Source organism: Phyllostomus hastatus, unplaced genomic scaffold (assembly GCF_019186645.2).
Source record: "Phyllostomus hastatus isolate PE091 unplaced genomic scaffold, TTU_PhHast_1.1 phas_contig_64, whole genome shotgun sequence".
NCBI lineage: Eukaryota > Metazoa > Chordata > Mammalia > Chiroptera > Phyllostomidae > Phyllostomus > Phyllostomus hastatus.
The window spans coordinates 10189258-10211637 of NW_025333928.1; the positions used below are offsets into that span (position 1 = coordinate 10189258).

General features: G+C 43.1%; 1 protein-coding gene across 3 annotated transcripts in view; it reads left to right on the plus strand.

Moving 5' to 3' along the window:
• Window positions 1-22380, plus strand: part of XPO6 (exportin 6) — a 114975-nt gene that overhangs the window by 81388 nt on the left and 11207 nt on the right. For all 3 annotated transcript variants that reach the window (XM_045848967.1, XM_045848968.1, XM_045848969.1), the window contains 5 exons: window positions 5393-5552; window positions 8650-8742; window positions 12752-12896; window positions 14447-14593; window positions 15556-15745. In XM_045848967.1, the coding sequence (XP_045704923.1) occupies window positions 5393-5552; window positions 8650-8742; window positions 12752-12896; window positions 14447-14593; window positions 15556-15745 (735 nt within the window). The remainder of the gene's footprint in view (window positions 1-5392; window positions 5553-8649; window positions 8743-12751; window positions 12897-14446; window positions 14594-15555; window positions 15746-22380) is intronic.

Consider the following 22380-nt stretch of genomic DNA (forward strand, 5'->3'; position numbering starts at 1 on the left):
GAGTTGTGTCTGGCCTCAGCCTTTGACCCCTCTGTTGTGTAACTGCTATGTCGGCCTGGCACAGAGCTGCCCAAGGTGCAACCCAGCTTCTGGATAAACTTGTTATTCATGGCAGAACTTCCCTGGGAAGCTCTTTATGAGACTGCCCTTCTCTGTGGCCGTGACGGCTTGTTTCTATGGCTATATTAGCTTCTAAATAATTCACTGGGCCCCAGGAGGTTGATGGGACTTGGCACGTTCCAAGTATAGGCCCTAGTTTTGTAGATAGGATGAGGGCAGCTTATACAGAACTTTGAAAAAGACCACTTTTCAAAGCAAACATGCCGGTAAAGTATGCTGCTAATATTAATGAAAATCATTTGACTGTATACATATGCTACAGATTTTTCCATAGTCCATTTTCTGGGAAAAACTGTGCCCTGGTGGTCTCTCCTAGAATGTATTCAGTGCCCTAAAGACAGTATTCTTGAGGGCACTGGATAAATGATCTTAAAAAGAATCTGGAACATGTATTCCCTCACACTCAAAAATTGATCCCTGGGTTTCCTTTTTAGTGTTATAGCCAACTTTACATTACATTGGGTTTGTCTCCTGGTGAAAACCTGCAGTGATTCTTAAGTTGTTTTTCTGAGACACAGCTGATGACTTAGAGCTTCTTATCCAGTGATAATGTGATCTATTTTTCTCTAAGTAAAATATCATATACCTGCTCTCATTGAAGTCCATTTACTGGCAAATTTCACAGTGCTTTTGGCTTTTCTAGGTCATTTATAAATTTCATCCCCAGCCCGATCCATAGTGCATAATCCAATGACAAAACCTCTTAGGCCAGAGAAATACTTAATGTATTGTCTTAAATACATTAAGCTTTTTTATCTATGACGAAGCATTCCCCATTCCTAGGCAGCTCAAAAGCCAAGTTTCCAATGCAAGGCTATTAAAAAGTGGAACTCTGAGTACATTCTGTCTCTGGTTCCCATGGACATTCACCCTCTCAAATAATGTCCATGCTGTGTTAGTCAACCTTACTGCCTCATAACAGAAACCATGTTATCCTTTCTTTGAGGAGTATGGCCCACTTCTGTTACTCACATTTCTCTAGCCAGCCTTTAATTCTGGGGGTCTCCTCTGGAGTGTGTGGATGAGAGTCTCACACATACTCTGCTACTGGTCTTCCTGCTTCCACTCCCTTAGTAAGATCCACGGCAGAGCACAGTGCTGCCACGTGCCAGTTGCTGTGTGCTTTCTCACCCCTGAGGTGCCTCATGTTCACTGTGTCTTTCCCACCAGGCGTGTTTTGAGAAATCCTCTCATTGGGGATTGTGCTTCTGGTACTGCATTTGTGTTCTTACATGGCCCTAGAGTATCCCTTTTGTTTGTAGGTGGTCATGCCATTGCTCACTGAGCTCTTCCTTTGTTGGGGCAGTGGTTCTGCGCTAAGTAACTTCATTAAGTTTTCTGTTTAGCCATGTAGACTTTCCTGCCTAAGAGAGTGCTTCATCTACAATATATATGATTTTTGGAGTTCTTTGTTCTGCTGGGGACCATTTGTGACTTGTTCTCTTAGGGCAGGATACTGCAAGTGCTGATTTTCATAGCTTTGCCTCTTCAAAAAGAGAAGACTGAATTACATTAACATTAATACGTTTTTATCCAAGGCAGTGATTTCCAAGGAGCTGTTCTTTGGATGTGGCTTAGAGCACATCTGGGTAACTTCAGGAGGGCTTGGTTTGTGGCTGTGATGTTTTCTCTCTCTCAGATCTATGTGTAGCAGTGTTCTCTTCTAAGGGTTCCACTTTGCAGGTGTTCTGTGCTATTGGGGAGAAATTTAACCTTAGCTAAATAGAAGAAAATGCAGGTGAATCTGAATAGCTTTTCTCAGTGGGAGCTCTAGCCTCCCTCCTTGAGCTGAGGTGGTACCTTGCGCAGTTCGGCGGCGGTGGTGGTATGGGGTTTCTAGGCGAAGGGGGGAACTGGGGGGCACTTGGGTTAGTGGTGCTTAATGCCTGTGTTTGTCTGCCATGCAGGCAGAGCAGAAAGGAACCAGCTGCAGTTTTGATTAACATACACCTTAGATGGCACATATGTGTTAAGTTGAATTATATGGAATTGCAGTTTTGTTAGGTCAGAAATGGTCCAATACCAGCAATTTCATATGGTTCAAATGAATAGTTTAATAAAACACACACACAGCAGTTCTGGGGTGTTTTTCTTTGTAGGTGCTGCTCTTTTTTGGACAGATTAGGGCAGGTTTGAAGGGGAATGTCTAGGATGGCAAGGATTCTTGGAAGGAGGGTAACATGGGTGATAGTGGAAGGGACACCCAGGGATATATTTCAGTCAGGAGATTTGCAGGGATGTTACCCCTGTCTTCACATCTGTCCAAGGTTGCCGTGTGTCATCAGGCTTAGGCTTGTTGTGTATCCTACCCTTCGGGAGAGGGACAAGGGGTAATAAGGAGGAATTTATAGGGAGACAAATTTCCCATGTTGTTGACCAAGTTGTTCAGAGATGGAAGGCTCCCTCAAAGAGGCGCCGGGCTCTCTGGCCGGTGTCCAGGAAAAGGCTGAAGGGCGGGGGGGAGGGCATGCGTCAGGTGCATTTGTGTGGACGCAGTGGCAGAGGGGCAGGCCTGGGCAGGACAACTTTTAAGCTGCCTAATGACTGTTAGGGACTGTACTCAAATGGGAACTTGATTTAGGATACTGTTTTGATTTTTAAAAGAGAAACAATGTTTCCCTCCATGCTTAAAATATTTAAAAACCTAGTTCTTAGGTATACCTAAGGGTACCTAGTTCTAGGTGTTAAGCACAACGAATAAGTTGAAACCTAGTGATCAGGGTAGAGCTGCGTGGAAGATGAAGATGGGCGCATACATTAGTGTGAGGGGCTACAGATGCTAATTCAAAACCCACCCATCTGGCTCTTTGAAAGTCGAGCTGGCTTCATGTCTTTGGGCCTGTACCACTACATCCAGTCTCCCAGGGTTTATTTCCTGCAGAGCCCTAAGGATTGGCTGGCATGCAGAGGAACAAGGGGTTTTAGAAATTTACCCTGGGAGTTGGTTACCTAGTTGTAACCCTGAAAATTTGAACATTTAGAAGGTGCATAATTGTGCTCCTTTTGTCAACCTGGAGATGAGGAGAAGGGCAGTGTTCCCTTTCGTGTGACCCAGTGTGACCAGAGGTATCTCTCGGTTCGGTGTGTTCTGTGGGCTCATCGGGCTGACAGCCTGGGATGGTCCTCCTTGTGCTCTGACTGTGGGATCTGGCTCACTCTTCTGGACACTCACTCTGGTGGCCTCACGGGGCTGCCTGTGGGCTGACAGTCCTGTCTTCTGCACTGAGGCACATGTGGAGTGTAGGAGGGAGGAACAAGCAATTGGGGGGTAGTCAGAGTTATCCTTTGTCTCTGGCTCTCTCCTTGTGAGGTCCTTCCTTGAGCTGCCCCATCCTTTTGTTCTTCTTCTCCTTGGGATGTGACCTACTGTAGCAACGCCTGGCCAAAGTGTCCCCCTTTCCAGTCTTCTGTCATCCCTTGGAGGCTGTCAAAGGCTCTGTTCCCAGACTCGTCACTTGGGAGTCAGTATAGGATCTGAGGTATCAAACTCGCTGCTTTATCCACCACCTTTTTCATAGGTGTTCAGCCTTGCTGGCTTTCTCCCCTTAGATATTACTTATCCATATTCACCTTTTAATACTAAAGTGAATATTCCCAAGGGCAATGTGAGGGAATTAAGCTCCTGAGATTCCTCCTTCTGCTCTATCTAGTTTTCTCTCTGTACTGTTGTATTAAATTCATTTATACATTTGTGGTCACTTGTGTTTCATCAGACACTGTATGGGTGTGGCCCCTCATCATGAAGGACTTGATAGTCAGTGAGGAGACCTGTAAATCATTAGTTTATGTCTGTCTATGCACGAGGTGTCCTGGAGGAGTGCAGGAAGGGGCTCTCTGTTTGGAAAAGGGCACGAGGTCCTCCCGGAAGACATAATGCTTATGTGGGTCTGCAGGGTATGTAAGAGTGTGCAAGGCAGGGGCTGCAGTGGGGAGAGGATGAAATGGGCAGTCCAGGCAGAGACACCGAGGTGTCTGGGTGACTAGCAGTGGGTCCAGATGATAAAATGAATGGTAGGAGGAGGTGCGGTCATGAGAGACCTGGAGTTGAAGTTGGGAGTTCACGTCCTCCCCCTTCAGCTGGAGAGAGCCACAGGAGGGTTGATGCCTTACCTTAGAAGAGTTGTGTGCTTCAATCAGGGTTCTAGGAAGATGTTTGTGGAGTCCCAGGAAGAGGATTGGTGTTAACCACTTTGAGGTTCTTGCCTCCTAACAAAGTAAAAACCTATAGTGGCAGTGGAGGGAGCAGGCTTGAAAAGTATCTGGGGAGTCGTGGGATTGCAGGCGACTGTGGGCAGTGATCTGAGTGTTACTGCCCCTCCTCCTGCTGGGTGAGGGAGGGCTGTATCAGACTTAGAGCCCTCTCCTCCAGCTTACGGACCCTTGTGGGTAGAGGGGCCCAGGGGGCAAAAGAGGTTGCTGAATTGAGGATGTTTTTGTCCTTCATCTTTGCATTCTCCTTGCTTAGCCTGAAGAAATTATGTTGAAAAGTAAGAGTTTCAGGCTTTAGAAAATCAATAGCTCTTTGTTTTCCATATTACTGTCAACTATGAAAACGGTTTATATGGTTTACAAGGTTTTTAAAATGCATTCTTAGTCCTTGTAATAGTCAGATAATAGCTTTTTTTTTTTTTTTCCATTTTGAAGATGAGGAAACTGAGACTTAGAGGGGCTCGCTGAGGCACAGAGCTAGCAAGTGGCAGGGAATCGGTGTCTTCTGAATCCTGGTCCCATGCTCTGTTTCATGTTGTGCTCCTACAATCATTCTGGGCTTCAGTGCTGAGTGCACCCTGTTCTTTGGGCAGGGACGCATCCTACCTTTCAGCCCATGGAGATGTCGTTCTATGGCAGGGCCATGTGCTGAAGGCAAGCCGGTTTGGGGTTGATTGCACTGAGCTTAGGACACCAGCTCTGCTCTGGAAATATGACCCATATTGGGCAAGTCACTGGACCTGCCTGGGGATGTATGTAAAATTGGTGGCGTCATTCCTTCACGGAATCAGATAGATGCTTGATCCATGATAGCACTCCCCAGGCTGTCTGTCCCTCTTGCTCTGCTGTCCATCTCTCCCTCTGGCTCCAGAGTGCATGTGGGTGTGGTGTTAGGTGGAGACTGTGCCCACTTTCCCTGCTCGATCCGGGGAAGCAGCCTGTGGGTTGCTATGTTTCAAGGATTAGTTTTGCTAAATGTAGATTGCCTGGATGAGCTGGTATTTATCGTCGTAACCAAAGTGTGTTCTTCCTGTGAAAAACTGTCTGAGGTGTTTTGTTCCAGGACACAGGTTGAACATCACAGCAGAGAATGACTGCCGGCGATTGCACTGTTCCCTGAGAGACTTGAGCTCCCTGCTGCAGGCTGTGGGCCGGTTGGCTGAGTACTTTATCGGAGACGTGTTTGCTGCGCGGTTCAGCGATGCACTCACAGTCGTGGAGAGGTAGGCTGGCACTTACAGCGTGGAGCCATTCCCTCTTCAGAGCTCAGTTGTACCTGGTGTCAGGGGCAGCATATGGCCAGCTAGCTTCTGCGCTGGCGCTAGGTAAACCAAGGCTCTGCACATATATGGTGAATGTGGAGCGCTTACTTGACCTCTCTGAACTTCAAATTCCTCATCTGTAAAATGAAGTAGACAGTATTTTTAGGTTTATCGGGAAAATTGAACGAGATAAGGCACTTAGCACCAGGCCTAGCATGTAGCAGACAACGAAAATAGTTTTTCATTTCATTGAGGATCTTGTAATAGATATAAAGACAGGCTTTGCCTCAGAAGAAACCAGGTGAGGTAATCTTCATGTCTTTCCTCATAGGATAAAGAGGCATTAGAACGCCCTAGTAATTAACAAAAGGCAGGCCGGAGACACTGTCCAAGTAGGCTGCCAGCTCTCAGAAGTGGAATTTCCCTCAGTCGTGTTACAGTAGGACTGTTTTTTCTAGTCCTGTTAGGGTCCTAAGGAGTTAAACCGGGGCAGCCTCCAAGCCTGACCTGAGAGGTGGGTCCCAACCTTTTCGCCACCACGCTCCTTTCTCTACTTCTCTTTAGGTCCTCATCTGTGTTTGTTGAGAACCATTTTATATTACCTGGTCCTCCCCTTCTCCCCACTGACAAACTCCTACACTTAAAAAGTCCTACCCTTAAAATGTATGTGGAGAAGGGGACAGGACCCTTCTCCAGGGAACCAGGGAACGGGAACAGGTGGTTCCCGTTTTTTCACGGTCACTGGTGAGTGGATTAGATCAAAGCTGGGTAGGGGTGGGTCCAGCCCAAAGTCAAGACACCTGAGGCTTTACTGGCCTGGTAGCCACATCATCAGAAACGCCCTGAGCGGGAGATCGAGCCCCACGCCACATTACTTGCATACCAGATTTTATTTAACTGTTACTCTCACCTTAAAAGCGGAGATAACTAAGAATTTCAAATAAATCTTTAAAAGCTGGATTAATGGTAATAATAAAAGCAGCATACAGTAGGAAATTTTCAGAAGTGGTTTTTCACATTTTATTTCTTTCTGTACTTTGAGGGACATATGTTGTCACTTTATCTGTGAGTGAAGTGTGACACAGAGAGGGTGGGTGACTTGCTTCAGGTCGTGCAGTTCATGAGAGGGAGGAGCACATGGACTTGAACCAGTTTCCTGAGTACAAAAACCGTACTCTTTCTACACCACAGAGCTGCTACTTCCAGAATCCTCTTTCCTCTTCTTGCATCAGGCCCATTTCCAGCGATGGTTAGCATGGATAGAACATGTCTTACTGTCTGAAATCCGTGTTTTTAAAATTTATACTTGAGCAATAATACACACACACACACACACACACACACACCAGTCATCTCAACTTCGTAGTGAGATGATTAGTCATAGATCCTGAATGGTATTTTAGTGGTCCTCACATACATCTTTCTGCACTGATTAGGTTTGTAGGCTCAGTACTAAAGATACTCAAGCTATTTTTTCTTTCATTTAAAATGAAGTGTGAGAGGAGACTCTTTGTTATGCCCTCATGATCTTAATAGCCAGTGTGATTATTAGCAGTGTTTCAACTTGTAGCTTACAGAAAACAAACCTAATAATAAAACTGCTAAACATAGAAATATTAAGACACATTTAGAAGTCCATTTTCAGTGATGAACATCATTAACGTTGTATGATGTAAAAACAGAATGTAAAGTCAAATATACATGATTCCACCTGTATGAGGCATTTAGAGCAGTAAAGCCCCTAGAGACGGAAAAAGAACGATGGTAGCCCGGGGCTGGGGGCAGGGAGTGTGGAGAGTGAATATTTAGTGGGTAGAGTTTCAGTTTGGGAAGACGAAAAAAGTTCTGGAGATGGACCCTCGTGATGACTGTGCAGTGTAAATGTGTAGAATGGCCGCGAACTGCACCTGCTGTGTGAGTGTAAAGAAGGAAGGACAGAATTAGGTACCAGGTTTGCATTGGTGTGTTGCTTACTGACAGTAACTGCTGTGATTCCCAGTGATCCCCGCCTCTGCCCCCTTCCTGGAACTGCAGTTGGCAACCATTGGCTCTTTTACCCTTATTTTCTTGACTAACTGGAAATGCCCTTTTCTGTCTGCTCCCCAGCCCTAAATAATTTGTGACTCAAACTTAGGGTTTTCTAATAAAGTCTAATAAAGTTTTTTCTTCACATCAGAGAGGAACATTTTTCAGAGTATGATCCACATGCATTAGAGCCTCAGGTGCTTTTCAGAGAACTGCATAGTTGGTCCGTGGTGTAGCACCAGGGAGTGTGCATCTGTAATAGGTTCCCCGGGGGGTTCTTAAGCTCAGTGAAGTTTGAGACCCTCGGCACCACTGTGTAGGGGGAGAAAAGCACATGCTGTCTTCCCCAGAATCCGTCTCAGTTTTCTTACAGAGGAGGCACAGAGGGAACTTAGGTGGGTCTCCAGTTTTCCCCCTTGACTCATAAAGGAGTGTCCGTCTCCAGTGAAAGAGGCATTCTCCATTTCCCAGTAGAGCTTGCTGTTGCTCACTGTGTTTAATGCTTGTTTGTGTACAGTGAGACCTTGGGGAACAGTGGGTTCAGTGGTTTGCTCCTGAAATAATTGTGCTTGAAATTAAAGATACCTCAATTTAATTCTAGATATTTTTGCCCCTTCCACCTCAGTGTTTTATCATGAACATTTTCAGAGAAGTTGAAAAATTATACAGGTAATACATATAAAGCTATTATTCTACAGTGCTGTATTTTCTTTGAAATATATACTTTTTTCTCCCTAATTTTATTGAAGAACATGTAACAAAAATTTTCATTGTAATAATTTTTATTGTTTATAGCATATTATAGTATATTCTCTATGTTGGATATTTGTATTTTCAAAACTTTTTGTTACTGTATGTAATGGTTTAATTAGTATCGTTGTATATAAATCTTTATGCACGTGTCAGATCATGTCTTTGGGATAAGACTGAAGGTTTGGTCTCTGTTCTTGGGACCTTTGTTGGTACCTTGTCTATTTTGTCTTACTTTAGTCCATAACTGAATGCTTTTTCTTACCTGCTTCTTTGCCAACAGGTTAGTCAAGGTCACTCTGTATGGATCTCAGATAAAATTGTACAACATTGAAACTGCTGTGCCATCAGTGTTGAAACCTGATCTCATTGATGTGTAAGTATAGAGTTACATGTTTGTGTGTTCTCAAGAAGGACCTGTCCTCCAACTCCAAATAACTTTATAGATAAAAAGGCACAGTAGTGGCTGCCACGAAGAGTAAAACTCCCACCACCAAATGTAGAAAAAGAGGAAGATTGTTTGACTGTATACACAGGGGCAGGGTGGCTGGAGTGGGTGGAACTCACCAGGCCGACAGGAGCTGAGAGGGTGTGTGGGTAGGTATTTCAGGAGAAAAGAACAGCAGGGAGCCAAGACAGAGTTGCAGAATCGCTCAGTGGGTAAGGTGGTGTGCAGTTCGCATGGAGGAAGGTGGGGTCGATAGGTGTGCTGGGACTTAAGGGGAAACACTTTGAGTGCCGTGAATCTTATCCTGTGGAACAGAGGCTGAAACTCTAGTGTATAGAAGAACTCCATGGGGAACACATGCCCTCAGCGGTTCTGATGAGAGAGGATGGTGTGAGGCTCTGGTATTGCATGTTAAACAGGAGCCTCAGGTGATTTTTGAAGCAGGACATCCAGCGATCACACGTAGAGAAACTTTTTAGACAGTGGGAAGCCATTAGGAAAGTGACACATAGAAGTGATAGAGCAGCGATTTTCAGCCTTTTCAATCGCATGGCGCACATAAACTAATTACTAAAATTTTGCTGATCACACTCGGCAGCTGCTGTTATGTTGGTTGTCATTTTTTTAGTTTGACAGTCTAGGGAAGAGAGATCAGTGCCTCTGACTAAATAGTCAGGTACTGCATATTTTAAAGATTCTTACAGCACACCAGTTGAAAAGCACTGGGATAGAGGAATGGGGACCAGAGATGAGACCATAACCTAGAGATCACCCTGCCTAGGAGGCACACTCTAGACTAGAGCAGGGGCTGGCAAATGATGTCCTGTGCTAAATCTGGCCCACTGCCAGCTTTTGTAAATAAAGTTTCATTGGAACATAGCCATGCCCATTCATTTACTTTTTGTCTGTGGCTGTTTTAGCACTACAGTGGCAGAGCTAAATAGTTGTGACAGGGTATATTACCTGCAAAGCCTAAAATATTTATATTGGTTTTTACGGAAAACAGTTGCTGGCCCCTGTTCTAGAACAATCTTGAGCTATAAATTAGATAAATGATAAAGACTTTTTCCGACTACGATAGTTTACATTTTAAAAATATTGCTTCCCTTTTTGAGAATTCAAAGAAAGCTGTGAAGCTTCTCCTGAGAAAAATGCTAATTTGCTCATAAACACAATACCTTACCTACAATTTCAGGAAGTTGTAGAGCCCCTCCCTTTAGCCTTGAAGAGCTCTATAAATTTGATAGATGAACTGAGATTCTTAGACTCTAAAGGCAGACTTTGATGTCCTTCCTCCTTTTGGTACTCAGAACTTAAAGGGATCAATGGATTCCAAATAGAAAATACAAAATAACTTCCTGGTCACTATGAATTTTAGACTCTCAGTACCTGTATTTGTTTACTTTAAATACCTTTTCTTAGCTAACCTCTTACTTTGAAAAAGTTCAAAGCTGTAGCAAAGGGGGAAAATATAATGAATACTCTTATACGCATAAGCTAGGCCCATCCGTCATAAATGTTTGTCACATTTGCTCTTGTGCTTTCTCTTTGTGTATACACATACATTTTTTTTATGTGATCTATTTGAAAATAAGTTACAGACATTATGTCACTTCATCAGTAAGCCCTTTAGCGTGTGTCTCCTAGCAACAAGGTCAGTCACTCTTTCACGGAACCGTAATACCATTGTCAGCGCTCCAGCCGGTCGTGGGTGCAGCAGTGTCATCCAGTATTGGATTGGCCAAAAAGCCCATTTATTTTTTTCCATAAAGTAAAGACACGTTTTCATTTTTACCAATAACTTTATTGATTTAGCTATTTTGAGTATGTCAACTATCCCCACATGGTATAATGTTGATTGTTCTCAGTTAGTGTCTTGATTTGATCATTGCCAACTTCGACTGGTCTACCTGACCGTGGAGCATCGTCCAGTGAGAAATCTCCAGCACAGAACTGCACAAAACACTGTCGACATGTTCAGTCGGTCACAGCGCCTTCTCCATACACAGCACAGATCTTTTTTGTATGTTTCAGTTGTGTTTTTACCTTTCTTGAAATAAAAAAGCATAATATGCCAAAAATGTTGCCTATTTTCTTCCATCTTCAATCTTAAAATGGCTACACGAAAATTTACCAACTTTGATAAGTTTTTTTTTAATGCATGCTAATATGACAGCTGGCACAATACAGTCTAACAAAATTGTTTTGAATGAAGTTAACCACTACTAGGACCATTTTATGGACAAAAACAAATAAACTTTTTGGCCAACCCAATATTTTTGAGAGAGAAGGGCTACACACACACACACACACACGCGCGCATGTATATCCCATATTCATATTCTTCCAGTTGTCCCAGGAATGTCCTTTATATCTTCTTTTAATTCAAAACCTAATTATGAATCACAAATTAAGTTTTCCCTTATAATCCAGAGCAGTTCTGCCAGTTGTGCATGTTGCAGGGAGGAGGAATGGAAATAGGGAAGGAAGGACGGACAGAGAGAGACTGACTGTTTGGAGATTCAGCTCTTAAATTTTTTTTAAAGCAAATCTTAAAAATCTGGATTTGTATGGTTATTTCTTTCTATTGTAGTATTAGATCGAGGTTAAACTTTTTTATCAAGAACACTGCGCAGGTGGTGGTTTGTCCTTCCTCTCGCATCATGTCTGGAGGCGTTGAGGTCAGTTTGCCCTCTGCTTACTGATGCTGAGTTTGATTTTAAAGTGGTGTCTGCCTCTGTTCTAGTGCCGTTCACTGAAGGGCTCTAGGAGTGATGACCTCTAGTAGCAGGGCTACCCCTAGTACCCAGGCCCTTGGTTCCTAAAGCACAGTCTCTGCTAAAAGGAACCAGAGTTCCTTGGAGAAATACTCCAGGTTTGGAGCAGGGCGATCCTGGAAAACCTCACTGAGTCGGTGAGGAGGGAAGTGCTCCGTGACTGTTAGACACACGGGGAAAGGACGTCGGGGTGAGCTTAACAGGGCTTGTCGCAGCCAGACTCCATGATTTGATCATCAAGAAAGAATAAGGAGGATAATGGATTATAACATTGAATGTAAAAATTTGTGTATCTGTAGTGGTTTAAACAAAGAAGGGGGAGGGAAAGCTCTTTTTATTGAAGAGTGCCAGCTAATGAACAGAAAAGGAAACATAGAAGTCTCCTGTTCACAATCACCAGGGATATAATGACTTAGGCAGGAGTTCTCAGTGGGTGACAAAACCATGGGTCTTGGTTGGGGAGCAGTATATTTCCATCATGTCATAGTGTCACCTCACAGAGGACTTATCATAGGAAAGGGAGAAAGTACATTTAGGGTTATTAGGAAGGTATGGCATTTGTGTGCTCTGAGACAGCTGCCTCACTTGGTTTAGATGTGTTACCTTTGATGAATCCTGAGCTTTTATGATATATATTTCGTTGCCTGTATAATGCAGTACAAAATTGGTAGAAACCAAATAGTCTTTGTCACCTCCACAGTTGCCCTTTAGCCAGGTATAATGTATGGTGTGACAGAAGCTTAAACTGGAGAATCTTACATCAAAGCGTGTTTATAAAGCTGTAACACCTGGTAGTTGTCTCCTCCTTGGTCTGCAGCTATGGATGTTAACATTTTTACTAGTTGTATCTTCGGTTTTTTGGTTCTGTTTTTTCATTGATCATCCTCTCAGGGATGCTTACGTCTGTCACAGAAAGATTGAATAAGAGCTGATAGACATTTCACTAACTCCCTTTTGTGTTCTGGGCAGTGGTGGCAATATGTCATTGGCGAGTTTCAATTCTAAGGTCTAACATGAGCAAGTAAATGGTTCCTATGCTGTTGGATGGATCCTGGAACAGTAATACAGTGGATGGAATTTTTACCTCTTATGGAAACACATTTGATTCTAATATACTTTGACCTTAACCTTTAAAATCGCATCTTCTCTCCTTTTTGCAGGCATGCTCAGTCCCTGGCCGCTCTGCAGGCTTACTCGCACTGGTTAGCACAGTATTGCAGTGAAGCGCATCGGCAGAACACGCAGCAGTTTTTCACGCTCATCTCCACTACCATGGATGCAGTCACACCTCTAATCAGCACCAAGGTCTTGAAACAGCAGAGGCTACACCTTTTATCTAACTGTGTCTGTCCTTCTGTCCATATACCCATTTATTATCAAATCAGAATATTCCATAGCATTAGATCCACTACCACCGTAATACAGCTACATCCCATTTCCAGTTCTTTTTAGTTGTAGTCCACACAAATGCAAATATAACTTTATATTTTTAGTTCTCTAAGTTCTACATGATACATGCTTATTGTGAAAAAGTAAAATAGGGTTCAGTTTTATAGACTGAAAAGTATTTGTACTCTTTAATCCCTTCCTCCAAAACATTTTCCTTTTCCACAGCAAGCACTGTCAGCACTTGGTTGTCTGTCCTTTGGACGCAGCTCTCCTGTTACGTACATGAGTAGGAGTGTGTAGATAGCTGGAGGTACCGCTCCTTTTGCTTAACGATAAGCTCTCGAAACCTTTACAAGTGCAGAGCAACTTCAGCTTTTCAGACTGCCCAATGTTACTTTGTAGGGGGATATATTGTGATTTTCCTATTGATGGAAATTAGATCCTTGCAGGATGGATTGCTGGAAGTGGAATTGCTGGGTTGAAGGTCATATCCACATAAACTTTGATGGTTTCCTCCCAGAAGACCAGTGTGTATTAATAGAGCATATAAATGCTTGTTTTTCTTTTTTACGGTTTTAATTATACATAGTATTCTGTAGCACTATTGACAGGATAGTGTCTTATTTTCCATAAATCTATGTTGCATTTAAAATTGTAATTTATAAATAATATCCTATGGAGAGGGGATTGTGTTTCATAATACACATAGCCATTGCTGGACCTTTCGTAACTGCCCTTCAAAATAAGTCCTTACAAATACTTCTGAAAAGCATGTATTTACGAATGTAACTTTATCCTTTTAGGTAATTTCCTTAGAATAAGTGGCATTATAGAGTCAAAGTGCAGGGATATTTTGTGTTTCTAGGAAATTATAGTAATATTTCTTTCCTAAACAACTCTTGTGTGTGTGCTGTTTTCATCATAATCTTACCAGCATTAGGTCTTCTCTGTAAAAAGTTCCCTCTTTTGCCTGTTTGAAAAGGACGTAATGATACTTGAATCCAGTTTTTGAGTAGCATGTCGAGGCGAAGAAAGTAGGAGAGCCTGGCGCGGTAAAAGGAGTGCAAAGGTGGGGGCTGAGAGAGAGAGGGATCTTAGCTTGGTTGGAGCAAGAGGGGTGAGATGCATGGTCCCCTGTTGTTCAGATGACAGGCGAAGGAGTTTGCCATAAAGTCTATGAACTGATAGGGAGCCAATGTAGATTCTTGAGCTGAAAAGTGAGTTCAGAGATATTGGTGACTATGAACAGAAACTGGAGGTGGCGATCCTGGCTGGATGGCAGGAGCTGTGGACATGATGAAGGAGATGCTTGCTGAGGGGCGTCATCATAGGGAAACTTTGAGATAGCGCCTGCGTGGTATTCTTTGGCAGCCAAGAACCATATTCAGCTTGTGGCTGCCTCCTCAGAGTTCTTCTGATACCGGGGGCTGCAGTGAGCTGACTTGTCTGTGTTCTTCCCTCGTCAGGTCCAAGATAAGCTGCTGCTATCTGCCTGCCACCTACTGGTTTCTCTGGCCACCACTGTGAGGCCTGTCTTTCTGATCAGCATCCCTGCAGTGCAGAAAATATTCAACAGAATCACCGATGCCTCTGCCCAGCGACTTGTTGATAAGGTGAGGCCCCGGTGTTACCCTGGAATCACCAGAGTGGTGTGGCTCAGCCTCAGGGGAGAAGAGCCTGGCTCTGGTTTTTCCCCGCAGAGCTTGCAGGCCTGGCCAGCACAGAAGGCTTTCTTACACGTGCAGCACTGACGCAGCCTCGGTGCTCTCTTGTAAACGTCCTTCCCAGCGTGGCCAGTCAGCGTGTGTATCCAGACATAAACAGTTCCTCCTCAGACAAAATACCCAGAGAGAGCTTGTGCTGCTTTTATTTTAATTGAATGTATTCTGTTTATTGAGGTGAAGCTTGTGCTGCTTTGAGAGCTGGTGATTTGGCTGGTGTGAGAGTCTTTGCATTCTTTTGGTTTAAAAGTCTTTTTATTGTTATCTGTTTGTTTTCTTGGGGTTGAGATGGTTTCAGATAAGTATATTCTCTTAAATTCCTCGTAGGAAGGTCAGGTTAGAAGTTTAGAAATAAAACAGGGCTGGAGTTAGAGAGGTAGTCAAAGCAATTTCTTAAGAGCACCTAGATCAGAATGTATTACTTCTGAGCTGGTGCCAAGGGCACATTAATTATGAGGCATTCTCTTAACAGCCCTGTTCTGAGTAGCTCCTCAGAGAGCATAAGAAGCCAGCAGCAGAGAGACTAGTTAGACCCGGTGTCTGCAGCATTTGTGATTTCTCCCTCTGTGATGCTCCAGGTACCAGATTAGAGGGAAAGTGATGGCACCAGCAGTAATTATTGAGGCTGGCTCTGGGTTGTGCTAGACGCAGACGTGGTGCTACTGCTTCATTATCTCTTTGTCTCCTGGGCTGCCTTCGAGGTGGACCAAAGCCAGGTTATAATATATAAGAAAGGAGCCTGGAGGCCTGAACTCATTGTGTGTGGTGGGTGCTAAAGCCTTTGTGAGGTGTGACTGCTCTGCTGCCTGTTGCTCTTGAATTTTTACGATAGATGCCTTTGGGGTCTCTTCCAGGCTCAGGTGTTGGTGTGCCGAGCACTCTCTAACATTCTGCTGCTGCCATGGCCAAACCTCCCGGAGAATGAGCAGCAGTGGCCTGTGCGCTCCATCAACCACGCTAGCCTCATCTCTGCGCTTTCCCGGGACTATCGCAACCTAAAATCCAGTGTCGTTGCCCCACAGAGGAAGATGCCACTGGATGACAGTAAGTGGCCCTGGGAAGGGACATCTCAGGGAGATAGGTAGGGCCGGCATTGTTCTTCCTTTGTGGCGGATGAGATTTGCACCTGAGGCTCACGTTGGTGAATTAATATGTCCATAGTCACACAGCTGCTAAGGGGAAGAGTCAGATTGGGGCCGAGGGGGAGACCCCACTTACCTGTGGAATTCAGTGAGTACATCAGCTAGACCTATTTTCTGAATGCAGGATGCCCCATGTCTAATTGAGAATGTAAAAAAAAAAATGTTTATTGAAGGCACTGTTGATGGTGCTTTCTATGGATTAAAAAATCCCTGCAGTGATTATTGATCTGTTTCTGATATTTACATAAGCAGGCAAGGAAGTTCACCTATACACACTGAGAAAAAAAATTAAAAATTATCTTTTGAAACTGTTTTTAAGCTTTCTCCAAATAACAGATATTTCAGAGGCTTTTGAAAGAGCTTGAAATCTTCACATATGGCACTTTAAGTTTGATTGTTTATATTAAAGAAGAGAAAAAAATGAATCAAAGAAAATTCAGTAGTTCAAGAAGAAGGTATCAGATTTCTCTGAAAAATCTTCCTGAAATAATATTATAGGTATATTTTTTAAATACACTCAATTGCCCTGGCTAGTATGGCTAAGTTGGTTCGCCATCCCACAGATCAAGACGGTGTGGGTTCGATTCCGGTCAGGGCACACGATTAGGGTGCGGGTTCAGTCTCTGGGCTGGAAGTGTGCAAAAGGCAGCCAGTCGATGTTTCTCTCTCACATCGATATCTTATCCTTCTTTCTCTCCTTTCCTTCCTTCTCTCCAAAAAAAATTCAGTCTGTTTTCACAATAAGAAAACAATGGGACATTACTGGCTGGTATTATTTCTAGAATGTCAACAAAAATGCTTTTGAGATGTTAGAAATGCTAATAAATACTCAACATTTAAAAAACATTGCTTTTATAATTAGAAACATTAACATATGCTCATTATACAAAAATACTAGAATAGTATAAAGAAGAAAAGAGAAACTTAAATCTCACCAACTTTAGTATTTTACGAAGTAACCGTTTTAACTTTCTTTTTCTATTCTTAAATATATTTTATAGCTCTATAGTTGAGTAAGAGTGGCTGGCTTACTGAGGGCACACCATGTGAGGGCAAGCACTGGTGATCTTCTGTCATCCAGTCCCTGGGGACACCTGCATCCACCGCCAGGGCCTGGTATCTGATCCTGAGTGTTTTGCATTCAGTAATCGGTTTGGTTCTCATATCAGCCTATCAGTTAGGTACTGTAAATTATCTTGATTTTATCCATGAGGAAACTAAGGTATGGGAAGGTTAAGTAACTTGCCCAGGGGTGACATACAGTTATTATATAACCATGTTTTATAAAGTTTAATGGTCTTCTTTACTCACTTTACATGTACTGTATTAGTCAGCATAAGCTAGGTTATGCTATGTGTGACAAATAATCCCAAAAGCCTAGTGGCTTAGTGCAGGAAAACATTTATTTCTTATTAGTACCACATGTCTAGCTTGGGTCAGTGTTTGGGTAGATCCTGCTCATTCTAGCCACTCAAGGACCCAGGCTTATGAAGGGTCCTTTTCAGTCTGTGCTTACACTGGGAAAGTCTCTTGCCTAGAAGTAACCATTTCCACACATATTTTGTTAGCCAGAGCATGTGGTTACATGGCTATGGTGTAACTTCAGCAGGGATGGAAGGTATGATGTCACCATGTTCTGGAAAGATTTGCTGAATAACATTAATGATTTCCACAGTGAATGTAATTAAAAACATCGTTACATCGTTAACTGCCCTGGTTGGTGTGGCTTAGTGGATTGAGTGCTGGCCTGTGAACCAGAAGGTTGCAGGTTCGATTCTCAGTCGGGGTGAAGCTGGAAAAGACACCAGAGCTCATGCTGCCTGTCACTTGTCAAACCCAGTAAGCAGACACACAGATTGAGTCTTTATGGGCGCTTTATTCAGATGGCCGGTGATCTGAGAAGGTGGCAGGTTTGCACCCTAACAGACTGTCTTACATTTTCTTTCTAGGCCAACTTTTTTATAACAGGGAATAAATAAGATGTGGTGAGGGGTTTTGATATTCAGGGAGAATCAGGTGAAAAAAACTGCAGCGTTCTTGTCCTGGGCAGTTAGCTGTTCCCAGGGATGAGTGGGTGATTGTCTGTCTCTCCCGGGAATACAGTGGCCTGGATGCCTTCACTTGTCTCCAGGCGGTGGTCTTGAGCAGTGCATCAGGAGGTCGGTTGTTTCTCCCAGGACAAACCTTATCTTTAGGATCTGAAACAAAAGCTTTAACCTATGCATTACTTGCTAGGCTTATAACTACCTTAAACTAAAAATTTCCAACTCTTGAGTCCCCTAGCAAGGGGCACATGCCTGGGGTGTGGATGAGGTCCCCAGTGTGGGGGGTGCAAGAGACAACCACACATTGATGTTTCTTTTCCTCTCTTTTTCCCTCCCTTTCCCTCTATCTAAATGTAAATAAATAAAATCTTTTAAAAATAAAGTAAAACACTTAAAAAACATAGTTAACATTTGTTGACTGTTTACTGTGTGCCTGGCACTGGGCTGAGAATTTTATGTACATTATTTCATTTAGTCTTCCCTAAGTTCTGTGAGATATGTCTTAGTATCCTCATTCTTGAAGTGATACGATGAAGGCCTGGAAAGTTTTTCCTAGCCCAACTTTATACTTGGAAAATGTTTTCAAACCTACAGAATAGTTGAAAGAATAAGAAAATGAGCAACTGTATATCTTTCACCAGGATTCACCAGTTGTTAATATTTTGCCACATTTGTGTTCTTTCCCACTCACAGATACTTTTCAGCTGAGCGTTTAAAGTTGCAGTTTATTCCTGAATATTTAACTTTTATCTTTAAGGACAAGATATTCTTTTGTATAACCAAGGCACCATTAACATAAACAAGCTGTGGAACATTGTTATGATAATGTCATTTAACATACTGGCCATGTCTAGATTTTCCCTAGTCATTACCAAAATGTCCTGTTTTGCTTTATAAAAATCCAGAATACAGTCAAGGATCACGTGTTACATTTGGTTGCCACATCTCTTTGATCTCTTATAGTACAGAAAAGCATTCCTCTTTTTTTCTTCTTCACGACATGGATGTTTTTGAAGAGTCCAGACCCAGACCCCTTTTTCATGGTGGAATGTCCTGTAATCTTGTTCTGATTGCTTCCAGCAATTAATTTAGGGCAGGGATACAATCTTGGTAGTGATATGTACTTCCTATTGAATTGCTTCAGGCCATCTGTCTATTGTAAAGGTATACCCACCCCCAAAGAGAGAGCGTTGGGGGAAGAAGTCAGTGGGCTGAATGGCTCCAGATCCTTGCTTTTTTGCCACATTGCCCCTTTTTTCTTTAAAGTGTTGTTTTTAATTGTTCTATAATATCCTAGCCTATGGAAGTACCACAATACACATACCTATTCTATTTCTACATATTTAATGATACTTTCAGTGTTTTACTTGTACATATGTTTGAATAAATCTTGGTCTTGTTTTAATTTCTGTACACATCAGAGGTCACATTTTGGTTTCTCAGCTCTTGGCCTTTCCTGCTAAATGGCTTCCCTGTGCCCTGTGTATTCTTGGGGAAATGCCTGGCCCAGTGCAGTTACCTGGCTCTGTAAAAGTGTCTGTGTTTATAGTAGTTACGAGTGAGTGGCTCCTTGATCAGCAGTATGGGTGTGCCCTTCGTTCACTTTCCCACAGCCCCGTGACCGGCCTTTAGTGGATGAGGCCTGTTGTGGGCCATTATCTTCTTTCACGCTCAGTCCTAGGAGGGAGGTGGTGGTATCTATCTGCATCTTCAGGTGAGAAAACCAAGACTCAGTGTATAGCAAGTCAGGAGTCAAACCTGATTCCATCCACTTCCAAAGCATGGGCTCTCTCTTCTGCTGTATACTCCCTGGAAGCCTCCTCAGGCCCCAGAGACTGGTGGGCTTGGGGGTTAGGGCGATCCAGAGAGCACGGCCAGGTGGCGGTCCGCTGTGGTAGCTCAGCTCTTGAAGCTCTGCCAGGCTGAGGCTGCCAAGCTCCGGCTGGGCTGTGTAGGCTTCTTTGGGAAGCAGTGTCTAAGGGGAAGAGACCCCACCAGACCTGGGGGAGGATGATGCCTTTTCTTCTCTCCTGGACCTCCTGATATACGAGACACTTTGTTAGAATTACTCTGAACCTTGTCTCTGATCTTAGCGGCAACCTGCAAAGGCGGGGCTATTGGCTGCCCGCAGTGTACTGACGAGGACCCTGCCACCTGCTGTTCACATTCAGGCTCCTCTGATCCGGGCCCTTGCTGTTTCTTCTGAGCTCCTGCCTGTTTTCTAGCCACCGCCTCTCTTTTCCCTGTGTGCTGTGTGGGGTCATCCAGTGAGCTCATACATTAGGGTATTGTTGGGAGCATATGGGACCTGTCCAGAAAGTATCCAGCCACGTAACATGAAAAATAGAGACATTTATTGAAGAAGATACAAGAAACACTGTACACAGGACAATGACACCTCAGTTCCCTTCAAAGTAGGCACCTTGGGACCTCACACAGTTCTCCCATTTGCCATCAGCTGCCCCTCTGTATTTTTCTGAATCTCATTGACAGTCTGAAATCTCTTTGCTTTCAAAGGTGATTTTAGTCTTGGGAAAAGCCAGAAGTTACAGGGTGCCAAATTTGGGCTGTAGGGGGCCTAAGTCACCTGGGTGATTTGACGTTTCACCAAAAAACCTACAGAAGATGTGATGCATGAGCAAGCATGTTGTTGTGATGAAGCTGCCAATCACCAGTTGCCCACAGCTGTGGCCTTCTGAATCATCCAAATAGTTTTCACAGAGAAATGTTCAAGCTTAACACAAAATTTGATGCCATTTTGTTGCTCTACTCAGTCATTTTGAATGTGATGGTCACACAGTACACATGCTCACCCAACAGCATCTACCGCCCCCACTGACTAGTACAGTGAAGTTGTCTTGTTCATGCATGTGCAGTCCAGTCCACTCTCCTTGGCTGCCAGGTTACATCAACATTGTGTGAACCATTTTTGTTATATTAACAGTGGTTGGACTTCTTCTGGACAGACTTCGTATATTGTCAACAACATATAATACAGTACGGTATAATAACAATAATTATACATATTGTCACAGGCCCAGTACACCAAGGATTAATTAGGCAGCTAATTCCTGAACACATTATCAGATACTGTCACCCTCAAAAATAAAATAGCCGTTTTTGTTTTTTTTTACCAGCGATATGGGTTTATTCAGAAACAGCAGAGAATTACATGTGGGGAGAAGCAAATGTAGTTGCTTGTTGAAATGCCGATCTCCGTTCACCACATAAAATCCCTTTCTCAAGATTTCTTTTCCATTAACCTTCTGTAACTTTTTATATCCAATTAGGTTATGACCTGTCTTTTTTAATTATTTTGGAACAAACATTTTACTTTAGGACAAAAATTTTTCCCTTTCAAAAAACTATCTCCATTTCTTATGCCTTCTTTATTGAAAATACACATCCTGCCCTGGCTGGCGTAGCTCAGCGGATTTAGTGTGGGCTGCGGACCAAAGCATCGCAGGTTTGATTCCCAGTCAGGGCACATGCCTGGGTTGCAGGCCACGGCCCCCAGCAACCACACATTGATGTTTCTTTCTCTCTCTCTCTTTCTCCCTCCCTTCCCTCTCTAAAAATAAATTAATAAAATCTTTAAAAAGAAAAAAGAAAATACACATCCTACTTTTCATATACAGTCATTTTTTTATCCCTATTACTTTTTAGTAGTTTTGTAAGAAACCTTTTTTTTTCTGACAATTTCAAGGGTTTTTTTAGTTTAAATGTTATTTTCTCAATTTCAGAGAGTGACAAAGCTTACCTAGAAAAGAACTGATGTGAGGCAGTCAGTACAGAGTAATTACAGATTTAGGGCAGATAGGACGATTGCCTGTGCTTACGTTAGGTGAACATAAACTCCTTCTGCGTAACACAGTTAAAGTAAGCCATGTGCTTTGTAGAATTACAGTATGAAATTCATTCATGTCTTTGCAAGACTGGGAATGATTACAACACACAAGGGCAGTAGGAGACCCACATTACTGCTGAAGAGTATTGCTCTTTGTTAAGTAGGCAGAATAAAGATTTGAAAGGTGGGACAACTTCTGAACTGATGGCAGCATTATAAATATCTGGGAAGCCACCACCAGAATTCCCAGCCTTGCAAATAGTTATAATAAATGGAAAAGTTCTTTTAAGAAATGTGGCTGCAGGGAAACTTGGAAAGAAAAAAGCGGTGATCCATCCCTTCCACCGAGAATGTACTTTCTTCTAGGGAACCGCAGTTGTGTGGATGTGTTTAGACTTTTTACTCTGGGATGAGTTACTCCAGCATTTCTACCTGCACGTTCTGAGTCAGTCAGGCACATCAGTCCTTTCAGCACAACCTGCCTTAGGCACTTAACCTTTCATGGCTCAGGTGTACCAAGACAAAAAAAAAATGGCCCAAGTAGAACAGATCAAAGCTCCAGAACAAATACAACTAAGCGACGAAGAGATAGGCAACCTATCAGATGCACAGTTAAAACACTGGTAATCAGGATGCTCACAGAAC